Source organism: Plutella xylostella, chromosome 2 (genome assembly GCF_932276165.1).
Source record: "Plutella xylostella chromosome 2, ilPluXylo3.1, whole genome shotgun sequence".
Taxonomy (NCBI): domain Eukaryota; kingdom Metazoa; phylum Arthropoda; class Insecta; order Lepidoptera; family Plutellidae; genus Plutella; species Plutella xylostella.
In genome coordinates, this window is record NC_063982.1 from 3,263,878 (window position 1) to 3,276,247 (window position 12,370).

The window sequence follows — 12,370 nt, forward strand, 5'->3', positions numbered from 1 at the left end:
GTCGATCGAACCGTTCAGAATCTGTCAAAACTAAACAAGAATTAGACAGCCCGTGTACCGCTTGGTAGACTCTCACGCACTATACAACGGTCATTCATGTCGCATTCAATTAATATACACTCGTAATAAACCGTATAATTACTTATGGATGCAATAAAAGATTGAGTATTGAGTACCTAAACATGAGATAAAATACATGCTTATTTACGCAATTTTCACTGACAGATAATACATTCTGTCAATCTCTGTTATTATTTTTTTGACAGTGACAGCATGTATTTTATCTCACAGGTAGCCACAAACCAGACATTGTGAAACAGGGCCCTAGTCTTAATTAATGTACTGTGTCATATAATGAAGTAAGAAAATAGTGTGGAAGAGTGAAAGCTAGCCCCTACAACACAGGGAATCCTAGTGTAGGGACTTAGCACCAAATAAACGATTTGTATTTGTATTTGTAGTTTTCCAACAAATAAACAAACAAATAAATACCAAACACATCCCCGCTGCCGGGGGGGCGCGCGCGGGGGCGGCGGGGGCGCGCGGGGGGCGCGGTGAACGCGCGGGACACTAGGCGATCCTCTTCAGGCTGGGACGGGAGGGGAGGGTTAGGGAGGGGATAGGGATAGATTATCCAGAGCCTGTAGCATACATTTTCATCGTGACGTGAAGTAAAATTACTCGATGAATTTTAGTTCTGGTACCGACCGCCAGGGGCGCTGTTCATATTTTCATACAAAATTACTCGATGAATTTTACTTCACGTTCACGTGAAAAATTTATGCTAAGGGTTCTGGATGAAGGGTTTCTTGGATACAAAGCTAGTAAAAACTAATATGGTGGAGCTCAATTCTCATGGACCTAAGCGGAAAAAAATTGCAACCTATTCTATTTAGCATTTTTTTTTTCTACAATAAAGTACTACAAATTCGCCTTGTTTAAAATGTTCAGTTCATTATAATACAGTATAGATATCATTTTTGCAACTCCTGCTAAATCTTACTACCTAAATACTAAACTAAACTGTGAACACTCGACTTTTTCTATTTACTGGAGAAGACGCAGCAGAAAAACTACCTACTACGCGTGACAAAATTGACTCTCATAAATTTCAAAGTACCGTCAACTTGTCCCCAATCCTATTGGCCACTCGCAGCATGTGTCGCAACAGTGGCGGCTTGAGCACGCGTGACAGCAACGCGCACGACAGCGCCGCGCGTGTATGCGCGTATACCAGCGCGTCCAGCTCTGTGCCACTACGAGATACGGACGAATGTTAGTATTGAAGACGCCATTTTGTTTTGAGGACGCCATCTTGGATTTTGGATGCCATTTTGTTTTCAGAAGGTATAGGATCGCGACTTTTCCGCAATCGACGAGTAGCGGTATAACATGAGCAGATAAAGTAACAATATGAGAATGGCAGCCGTTTCATAAATGCGAGTAGCTATTGACAAACCTACTACCTACAATTAAGGCGAGATATCACGAGTCCGACCGCCATTTTCCTATTGTATATTTACATGACGTCAACTTGTCCCCAATCCTATTGGCCACTCGCAGCATGTGGCGCAACAGTGGCGGCTTGAGCACGCGTGGCAGCAACGCACACGACAGCGCCGCGCGTGTGTGCGCGTATACAAGCGCGTCCAGCTCTGTGCCACTATAAGAGATGCCATGTTGTATTTAGAATGCCATCTTGGATTTATAGCGCCATTTTGAATTTAGGACGCCATTTTGTATGCGAATGAATTCTTTTATATTCTATTCAGCCAGCTCTGTGCCACTATAAGAGACCCCATTTTGTATTTATAAGACGTATTTTTTATTATAAACTTGAATATGTGTGAAAGATGCGTCTTAAAACATGTTTTTCAGACGCCATTTTGATTTTTGAAACGATGCTAATAGCGATATAACCACCCCCGCAGACAAAGTAACTACACGCGCCTAAATAGCGCGTCGAGCTCTGTGCCACTACGAGATACGAACGAATGTTAGTTGGAGACGCCATTTTGTTTTGAGGACGCCATCTTGGATTTACTGCACCATCTTGGATTTTGGACGCCATTTTGTATTTGAAGGAATGCGTTTTTGCCGCAATAATAGAGGTGGGTAGCGCGCGCTGATGAAAAAACAATATTGGAATAGCCTCCGCCGTTACATACATAAATGCGAGTAGTTATTGACAAACCCACTATAAAGGCGAGATATAATATGACAATATTTACATGACGTCAACTTGTCAATTCAATCCTATTGGCATTTTTTGTATAAAACGTTATTTTGTATTTAGGTTAGGTTAAGACTACAATGATATCGATTCTGAAGGCAGAAATTATAAATTTAGAGCTGTCAAAACCTTAATTTCTTTGTTTAAAATTCGACTCTATGACTGTTTCCGTAAATGTCATTTTATGCTAGCAATTTTTTTAGTTTGACAGCGTTAATATTAGAATTTCTGCCTTCAGAATCGATATCAATAACATATTGATGTCGATTCTGAAGGCGGAAACACTAATTTTAATGCTGTCAAAACCTTAAATTCTTTGTTTAAAATTCGACTCTATGACTGTTCCTTGAAATCTCATTTTATACTAGCATTTTTTTGTTGTTTGACAGCTTTAAAATTATAATTTCTGCCTTCAGAATCGACATCATTATTTAAGTACGGGTTCCTAAGACAGGGTGAAATTTTATCAGTGTATTTCCGTCAGCAAGTCAATAAACAAGCGGAGTTATGGCAGGTATATACGTACAGATTGGCAACCATAGTAATATAAACTTTTAACTTATGTAACTAAATTAACCAAAGGAGTAGGTATCATAAAACTCACGATCCGAAAAAGTAGTCCCGATCGCCCAACCTCTGGCTCAGGGATTTGCAGCATTGCTCCACCTGAAATTAAGGAAACGTAAAGAATTTACTAACTGTAGGAAGTTTCAGACACAGATTCGACTTGGCAATACTGACCCTATACATTGTTAATCATTGTTTACAGGTGTAGATCTGTGGACAATTCACGCGTACAAATGTTATCATCGTGTTAAATTAAATGGTTCACGTAAAATCACGAAAAACATTTGGGTAAACAAAGTGGATAATTTACAGTCATATCAAAGTGATTATGGATTGGATCGGTGATTTTAAAGTGTTTATCTGATTCTGTAAGTACTTTAACATTTAATAACAGACATAGTGAGTGTTCTTTTTAACTTTCTGCGAAACAGTGATATTGAGAACGTTATTTTTTCAAATTTAAAATTAAGCGTCACTTGGAGGCATTTCCCAGCGCCATCTTCCAAGTAGCACAAACTAATTGGAAGCGCGACGAACCGGAGTTTTGTGTCCTTCAACCGGAGTTTTGTGTCCTTCAACAAGTTCTGCTGCCTGCCGATAGGTGTCACTACACGTTTTAAAATAGATCGATAAAATTTGGACGAAATGGAGAAAATTAAATGTACAGGATGTTTCCAAGAAATATGTGGTAAACAATTTATGTCATGCTGTATTTGCGAAAGTAAGTTGGACCTTATATGTGCAGGAGTATCTGAGCAGCGTTTTAACTCCTTCTACCATCCCTGTAATGGTGGGAAAAAGCAGTGGAAGTGTCCTGCGTGTGAGTCTAAACGACCAAGGAAGGACAACACAGAGACGCCAGTCCGCACTCGGCTAGCGGATTTGGATGAACAACAGCTATTAATGCATGATGACATTCAAAACATCACTATACGTCGACCTGCGCACCATTACATGCGTCACCATTTACCCACGCACCCCTGGAGCCTCCTCGAGTGATATATCAACTGAGCCTTTTGTATGTTCCGCGCAGTTATTAACTGACAACTTATCTTATCTGACTGCTAATCCATTCACCACGGCGACAAAAATCTATTTTTTATCACACTCAGAAAAACATTGGCTGCATACTCACATCAGCCAGCACCTGATCCAGAGTCTTATCATGCCAGTGCAGCGCCTTCAGTCGCTTGGTGACGGCATTCCGCTTGGACCTCGTCTGTATCCAGCCGAGAGGCCACGGGTAGACCGACGAGTTGCGGGTCTTGGTGACAGAGTTGAATGTCTCCTCGTGGATCCAGGATATGTAGAGCTGTCGAGGTGGAGGGGTTTGGTTAGTTTCTGGAAAAACCTGACCTTCAGAGTGATAATGCTACCTAATATACATAGATAGATAGATTTATGGTATCAACAGATGTGTAGTTTGCTTTTCTTATGTTGTTTAGTAACACTAATGAGTGTCATTTCACATATCTATTTAATTTTATGATCTTAGGAGCCATTACTAAAAGCTGTAGCACTTTAATCGGCACACCCTTTTGTGTAGTGCTGACTTAAATCCATGTTGAAATTTTTATGCCTGTTTTCCCCAATAGATTGATTGATTGCCTTATTTTTTTTTACACTCTCTCGAATCAGCCCATCCTCATCATCATACCAAAATTTCCAACCCAGTCTAGTAACAAAAAACACATCCAGCAATACCAAAACCAGTTACAAACCTCAGCATTAACCAGCACATTAGTAATCAAACTCATGTACGCTCTCATCTCAGCCTTCTCTTCACTAGACAGACGGGAGCATAATGAGACTCCCTTGTTGGCTGCAAACTGCACTATGGGCTCCAGCTCCGAAACCACAAACGCTCCGCACTTGATGAATGGTACTCGGCCTGAGGGGGACATGAACTCTGCGTTCCAACGCATTTCCACTTCAAATGGGAGGTTGCACATCTGGAAAATTATTGCATTAATGGATAAACAATACAATACATGTTTTACACATTACAATTTTAGAAAGTACACTAGGAGGCCTTATTAATAACAATAAGATAACATACTTATTTTTATAAAATTGATAATCTTGGCATCATTCATCTTAAAATATTTTCCAACTAGGCTGACACTCTCCAAGGCCTAGCATTTGTTGTATAATTGGCATAGATACTATACAATTATACGCACCTTAAGAAAAGCCTGCACAGCGAGACAGCTGGCATTGTCTGGCAGTAATATCTGTTCCACTTCATATGGCTGGAACAGCATCACGTTGTCGGGCCACGGCTCTTGTGCTGGAAGGTTTAAGTTTACATTTTAACTCATTGAATGAAGTATGCAATGTTGAGTATTGAGTACCAGTGATATGAGGTACCATTGGCACCCAAAAGGTGAAATCAAATGTAGAAAATCGATTCCCCTAACAGTTTTAATTTTTTCAATAGTCTTTTAACTGCTGTCTTTTTTTATTATATTTGTTTAGTAAGATAAATTGGGCAAATATTATTAATTGGCTTAAAATGCTCAGTATTACTTTACAATAAATAACATTAGTACATGCTGTTGGGACACTCCTTTTAAAATGTAATGGAAGTGAATAGAACAAAAAAAAATAGTTACTGAATGTGACATTAGTTGGGGAAAATGAATCTTCTATGAACCTTTTAAAAAAGGGTTGTAAACATCTAGATTATTTCTAAAAGTAGTATTTAGTTAAATACAACTATGGCACACTCACTCATTATTATGGACCAACATCTATATTAACAGGGATATAAGAACATAGATACAATATCACACTGTATGTTTTTAACATTAATACCAAAGGGGAAAGGATCTCCAGCCTTCATTTTACAAGATAGAAGACCACAGCTAGATCAGCATTGCAGTAAAATAGGGCGTCCTGTATCTATAATTAAACAATAATGTCAACGACCATTGGAAATCCACAGGAACCTGAATTATGTAACTCATAATAATAGATTTATTGAAGAATATTTTAGAAAGATCCTTACCATTCAATGATGTAATAATAGAATCTTTTAATGAGTATTCCGGCATTTTGTGACCCTTTTTTATTTACCACACGTGTGGAAAAGTTCAGTTGAAACACCTTAATTAGACATTCAATTCAAAACACAGATTTTCTTCAAAAATTTTGAGAAATAAGGTGGAAAATCATGTGAAAGAAAATGCTGTTTTAACTTTTTAATACCCACAGAATAGAATGAATAGAAATAAATGTCAACATTTAATTATGCTACCTCCTCACACTCGTTGACATGTTGAAATAGGTCCCCTGTGGAGGAGTGGAGGCTGGACTAGAGGGGAGGAAGTGGAAGGCTAGGGGGTGAGGTGATGAGAATTGGGAGGAGTAAAGTTGTATTGGATCTATTTGTTATATTTTAGTGACTTCCAGGGAGTATGGTTATTTAACTAGCCTTGTAAACTTATGAGTTTTTCTCTCAATAAGATTTAGTTAAGTATAAAACGTGTGGCAGCAGCGGTTGGTGGCAAGGTCTGTTGGCCGATTGGACTTACCCATTTGAATTAACTTTGTAAAATTTTCATCAGCACATGCAATGTTTTTATTCAGTAAGTTAATACCGAATACAAATTCGTCGTCATCGAAAAAATCAAAGGGTCTCTCTGGTGCATTTTTGTCATTTTTATCAGAAAAGTTAGATTTAGAATGAATTAAATCAAGATAATTGTCTAGTATCGCTTCACCAGCATCTGAAACTGTATGGTGTGTGCTGGATACTGATCGATTACTGGGTGAAAATCCTTCTGATAAACATCCTCTTGAATCTGAGCTTCCTTCTCTATTCCAAAGTTTATAAACACTCATTTTCAAGGTTTTTGCACAAATAATTTGGATTTAAATTATACCTAACGGTCATGTTACTGTGATTTTGAAATGTTTTGAAGTGTGGTCGTGGAAATGGTATAGATAAAGTAGGTAATATTGTCTATGAAGTAGGGTAGGAGGTAGGAGGTAACATCAAGGTAACATAGAGTGAATTCAATATGTGTGGAGTGCAAGGCCAAAACTGCCATGTGTGGTCTACAATGTAGAATACACCAAACATCCAATCACAAATATATACGAATAGCGAAGTGGTGTACCAGCAAAACGAGAAAACGACGAGTGTGGTGCGTGGTGGCTGTGTGTGAAAAGCATCGGCCGCACGCAACGCAAGTTTTTAATTCTAGTCTGTGAACATTTGACAAATAAATGAATGGCGGACGTACCTACTGCTTGTTTGTAGAATTCGCTGTTGTATTTTCGGGTTATATCTCTGTATTCAGTGCATTAATTTATAGAAATAATTATTGTGTTGTTACATTAAAAGTCTAAAACACTACAGTAAGCATGGCTGACGTTCTGGATATCGAAAATTCAGAGGAATTTGAAGTTGATGAAGACGGTGAACGTAAGTGCATAATATTACTAAAAATATTGTTATATATGCCATTTAGGATCTTAATTCCTACTTATTTTTGAACAATTTACATAGTGCAAAACACTAACTACTACTAGCACTCATTGCAAACACTATTTTTTAGTGCTAATACTTTATAGGTTAGGTATGATAATGAACTTTCACTATTTCGTCTATATTCGTGACTCTGATGATTCCGCAGTGTTAATAAACAGCTAACCTAATAAAAAAAAAAACTAATTTTACTCTAAACAAAGAACATTGTAAGTAATGTTTAATTTTCAGAGGGAATTGCCCGCTTGAAGGAAAAGGCGCGCAAACGTAAGGGCCGTGGGTTTGGCAGTGAAGGGAGCAACGCAGTGTCCTCAGACCGTGGCAACCGGGGAAGGTATTATACACAATAATTATTTTTATGTAAGTAAGGAAAGGAAAGGTTGTATACAGATGAAATCTAAAATTTTCTCCTACCAAGTTAGTCAACACTAGAACTGAATTAGGGTTTCTCATGATGGAGAAATGATCAGCAATCTGATTATCTGTCAGATGCTTACTGCGCCGGGCCTAAAGTCTCCCAAGCCTCCATTCATGCACCTGACATCTTAAGTGGAGAACACAAACAGGCAATAATAGTATGCTAGTATGTTCAGGAGTGGTCAATCATTGGCTATAATATACGTAACATTGAATTGCTACTCTGGGTTCCGCTCATCTCGCATAATCTTTATTGACCAAAACTCATTTCGCATAACTCGTATGGTCTAAACTTTTTTGGCCGAACCATCACTTTGCCAAGACTTATGTGGCATAAGGCTCGTTTCGTCTAAAACTCTTTAGGCACAATCTTTAAACACCTAAGTTTCGTTTGCTCAAATTTATGTTCGTCTATACCTATGTATAATCTTGTTTCTCGTAATGTTATCTTAATAAATAATATATTATATAAGTAGTAAATGTACAAATTGTGGTATTTTTCTCCTACATCCCGAAAATCACGATATTGTTTGATCAAAAAATCGAAAGTTAACGACCAATATAATTATTACGAACCCCATGAGATCGAAACCTAAAAATAGGTGCGACAACGAGCAAAGCGAGGAGGAGCGTGTTAGGTGCACATGTTCATCAAAACCAAAGCGGAGCGCAGCGAAGCGGAGCGGAGCGTTTTCCAAACAGCGGAAACAATACAAGGCACCAGTTTGCGCTATGTAGGGAGACGCTCCGTCAAAGTTAAAGCCAAACGAATATTATTACTTTGTATTAGTGATGTAACGAATGTGTGTTTTTGGACATTCGCGAATGCGAATGCGAATGCGAATATCTGATATCGACATTCGCGAATGCGAATGCGAATGCGAATATTCAGTTTGTGTTCTAATTTGGCGTTATTTGTATGGTTTGGTGGCAGTCTCGTACTGAACGAGGTACATTCCGTTCTAGGCGCATTCCGAATCAGATTAAACAATACCTACCAGACGCAATTTAATAAAAAATGCTAAGAACACTTTATTTAGCTTCGTAACAGTTACGACACATTGCGACTGTGTGCAGTTTCTGAGGACGATTTACACGAAACATTTAACCATATTTAAATGTATGGCTATCTTGCTCTGACACTATAATGTCAAAATAAACGCTTTATCTATCTATCTATCTATCTAAAATACGTTTTTTGTTTGTTTATTTACACTCACGGGCAATGAAAAAGAACAATAAAAAAACACCAAATTACTCCTAAGCCCAAAAAGGTACTTAATGACGACTTCTGCAATTTTTAAGTTCATTTAACGACGCAGCAGAATAGAATATTACCAACTAGAAACGTTAATATTTTATTAAAATTTTCTATCAATTGTTTAAAAATAGGGGCTATATCGGGTGTCTGTATTTTAAGTGGTGGACCAATAGAAGTCATCCGATGTTGTTTGGCTCTAATTTTTTTCTAAATGAAAAACTTGGATTCTTTTTTTTAATTATGTTTATTTGAACCTTTACAATTTTATTGGTAAAGTCTAGAAGATGATATCGGCCAAATGGGCGCCGTCACAATTGATTGCCATACGGGCTCCTTTTATGGCATTTATCATCACTTCAGCGAGAACATCGGGCGAGAGATTCTCGCACTGGTGTCGATTGTTGTCCTTAAGGGCTTTCAGAGACACGGGCTTATTCACATAATCACAGGTCTTCAAAAAACCCCACAAAAACCGTCTCAAACGGGAAAATCGGTAGATTTTGCAGGGAAAAATGACAGATAAAACGAAAAAAGAGGCGTCCCGAAAACTGAATAAGTACCTATGCACAATTATTCCGCGATCTTGTAGAGTATATCACTTCTGAATTTGTATTCTGCATTTGTCTAGTCCACCAATATCAAAACAAATTTGAAAATGGCGGCCATTTGTACAAATGAGAGCAACTTCCAATAGGGTGATTACTTTTGGCCCACCTTGTATTAACTATTTCTAAAGTTTCATTACCCAAAAAAAATAAAAACCAAATGATAAAGTAAGAGTGGTAATGTCATTAAGAGACTTGTAATAAAAGGTTATAAGCGAATGGATTTTGAATTGGTTAACTTACATTATTTTAAAATCCTATTTTCTAATAAGTACTGATATTCGCAAAACATTCGCACAAAACTTTGCGAATGCGAATGCGAATGCGAATATCCAAAAGCATGCGAATATTCGCGAATGCGAATGCGAATGCGAATATTCGTTACATCACTACTTTGTATAAACCTAATAAACCTATGCCATAGCATTATTAGGCTATTCAAGATTTGGCCATACCATTATTAGGCTAAACAATGTTATGCGAAATAACTTTTTACTAAACGAGATTTATGCCAGACGATTTTCGGCGTAACGAGACTTTGACCAAACGTTACTATGCAATACGAGATTAGGCAAATAAATCTTATGCCAAAAAAGGTAGAACCTGCTACTCTACATACATATAAATAAACAGCAAACTTGTTATTTGGCACTTTTCAAAACACAACCTTGCAATTGAACTCCCTTGAAGTTTGGTTTTCTAACTATCTCAACCTAATTTTGTGTGCAGATACGACAGTCTCGCTCCGGAGGGCGACGGCAACACACCGGGCCCGCAGCGCTCGGTGGAGGGCTGGATCCTGTTCGTCAGCAATGTCCACGAAGAGGCTCAAGAGGAGGATATTCAGGTATAATTGTAATGGCGAAACTATAATGCATACTGCAAATAATCATCATGCATGGCACAAGTTACAGGAATGAGGTCAAAATCGGTTCATAAATGGCAGAGTAATCAGTGAGCATACATACAAACTCAGAACCACCTCCTTTTTTGAAGTTGGTTAAAACCTAGACTTGAACAGGAACACTTTTTACATGATTTTCCTATTATTAGGTATCTGTAAGTAGGCTATCGCTATTACACTCAACCAAATAACATGGGTTTCTATTGGTAAAATTTTATGCCGCGTTATCTTTCGACCAGCCTTAAGGCTGTTTTTAACAGCATGTGTATTTGATCACGTACGCGGGATTGCCCCGCACGCGTTCATATAAGAATTCATTATAATGTGTGGAACATGCACGCGAGACGCGGGAAAATGACGTGCTATCCTGCTTTAATATTAACACCCTTCACCCCCAACATTTCAGAACCAGTTCTCGGAGTTCGGCGAGATCAAGAACATCCACCTGAACCTGGACCGGCGCACCGGCTTCCTCAAGGGATACGCCCTCGTGGAGTACGAGACCTACAAGCAGGCCGCGGTACGTACCTGCTGTACAGGGTGTTGCTAAAATATAGGTCTTCAGCCTTGGAAGAGATGGTGCTAATTTAGTAGCTGCTAGGCGATTTCCCAATAGCTTGTAAACTGAGCTTTTTTACAATCTGTTTTTTGAATATCTTATAAATAAATAGCTAATTGCAACTCGATGGTTTGAATCCCAGCTTGAGCAAATATTTATTTAGTCTTGTCTAATTCGCGTGTTGTTTGTTGTGAACTATAAATAAAATTCTATTGATATTCCTACTTTCACAACACGTTGTCCAGTGGGCCAGAGCGTATTTTCATTATAACTTACAGCTTTGTCAATTTCTTCCAGAGCGCTCGAGAAGCCCTCGACGGCGCCGACATCCTGGGGCAGGCGATCTCCGTGGACTGGTGCTTCGTCAAGGGGCCGTCCAAGGTGCATAAGAAGCGACGATAATAATAAAAACCTAATTCTAGTACCGCAAGGAATGTGTCACTTCCCCTTATCTCTGGAACTAACGACAGAGATTCCCCTTAACACATCAGTGAAAATATTATATTAGAAAGTAGAAACAGAAAGGATTGTCAGACCAATTTTGTCTTAGGTCTTAAACCTAGGACCTAAGCGCAGATTTGTAGCAAATTCTTACACAGAAAATTTACCTAAGTTACAAATACGAGTTGGGTTAACACTCATATCTCCTATTTCTTTCTTGTTTTTACTGAATTTATGAACAGATTGTAGAATCTATCCAATATTTGGTAAAACAGACTTCGTGTCTGTAAAATTTACAAGCAAAAGATGTATTACTTTTAAGATGTGTGGTTGTCGTGTGACGATGTTATGTATTGCACTTTGTTTCTACCATTAGCTTTTAAACAAAAAAACAAGAATTTCTAATAATATTGAGTTAACTCATTAAATTAACTTAACTCCTTTTCTGTCGCGAAGTCCGATAGTTACCATATTAATGATCTACGGAATCTTCAAAATAAAGTGCTTTGCATAACTGTATTTCTAGACTATAATTATTAATATAAGGGTCTATTTCTATAGAATTGAGTTTTATTTTATATCCGTAGTAGCCCTCTTGCTCATAATGAGCCTGTAGCGGGTACCTTCCTATGTTGGGTGGCTAGTCTTCAAGAAGTCCATTGATTTAAAATCATCATCTAGCCCGTATACTTAAATAATCTCAAATCAAATCAAATATTTTATTGCCATCAAGTGTACATTGAAACCTCAAGCTCCTTACCTATTTGATGAGCATACATCGGAATCCTCTCACGAACTGTATCACGAACAATTTGTCACTAAACTTGTCGATTCGGCTTGTATGAAGTCAAACTTATTTAGTCTCGCTACTGAACGATAGGGGAGCTG

General features: G+C 38.1%; 2 protein-coding genes across 3 annotated transcripts in view; one reads left to right on the forward strand and one right to left on the reverse strand.

Moving 5' to 3' along the window:
- LOC105391825 (metaxin-2) overlaps window positions 1-6,729 on the reverse strand; it is a 40,878-nt gene extending 34,149 nt beyond the window's left edge. Inside the window, exons 1-7 of one of the 2 annotated variants that reach the window (XM_048633120.1) lie at window positions 5,811-5,979; window positions 4,984-5,090; window positions 4,522-4,752; window positions 3,936-4,112; window positions 2,838-2,899; window positions 1,528-1,663; window positions 493-589 (exon numbers count right to left, since the gene is read on the reverse strand). In XM_048633120.1, the coding sequence (XP_048489077.1) occupies window positions 493-589; window positions 1,528-1,663; window positions 2,838-2,899; window positions 3,936-4,112; window positions 4,522-4,752; window positions 4,984-5,090; window positions 5,811-5,856 (856 nt within the window). In that variant the 5' untranslated portion in view covers window positions 5,857-5,979. Of the gene's footprint in view, window positions 1-492; window positions 590-1,527; window positions 1,664-2,837; window positions 2,900-3,935; window positions 4,113-4,521; window positions 4,753-4,983; window positions 5,091-5,810; window positions 5,980-6,336 lie in introns of those variants that run through there. The other variant, XM_048633160.1, reaches the window with a different exon arrangement.
- Window positions 6,730-7,016: 287 nt separating this feature from the next.
- Window positions 7,017-12,042, forward strand: LOC105391827 (RNA-binding protein 8A). The gene is made up of 5 exons (XM_048622000.1): window positions 7,017-7,232; window positions 7,527-7,629; window positions 10,308-10,425; window positions 10,889-11,002; window positions 11,339-12,042. Exons 1-5 carry the CDS (start codon window positions 7,172-7,174, stop codon window positions 11,441-11,443), a joined length of 501 nt encoding a protein of 166 aa, XP_048477957.1. The 5' UTR covers window positions 7,017-7,171; the 3' UTR covers window positions 11,444-12,042.
- The last annotated feature ends 328 nt before the right edge of the window (window positions 12,043-12,370 follow it).

Bases quoted from the DNA above. Each gene is read 5' to 3' on its own strand.
- LOC105391827 (XM_048622000.1), top strand. From the start codon at position 7,172: ATGGCTGACGTTCTGGATATCGAAAATTCAGAGGAATTTGAAGTTGAT. The intron at 7,233-7,526 runs GTAAGTGCATAA...TTTAATTTTCAG, and splicing joins AGTTGATGAAGACGGTGAAC to AGGGAATTGCCCGCTTGAAG. The intron at 7,630-10,307 runs GTATTATACACA...TTTTGTGTGCAG, and splicing joins GACCGTGGCAACCGGGGAAG to ATACGACAGTCTCGCTCCGG.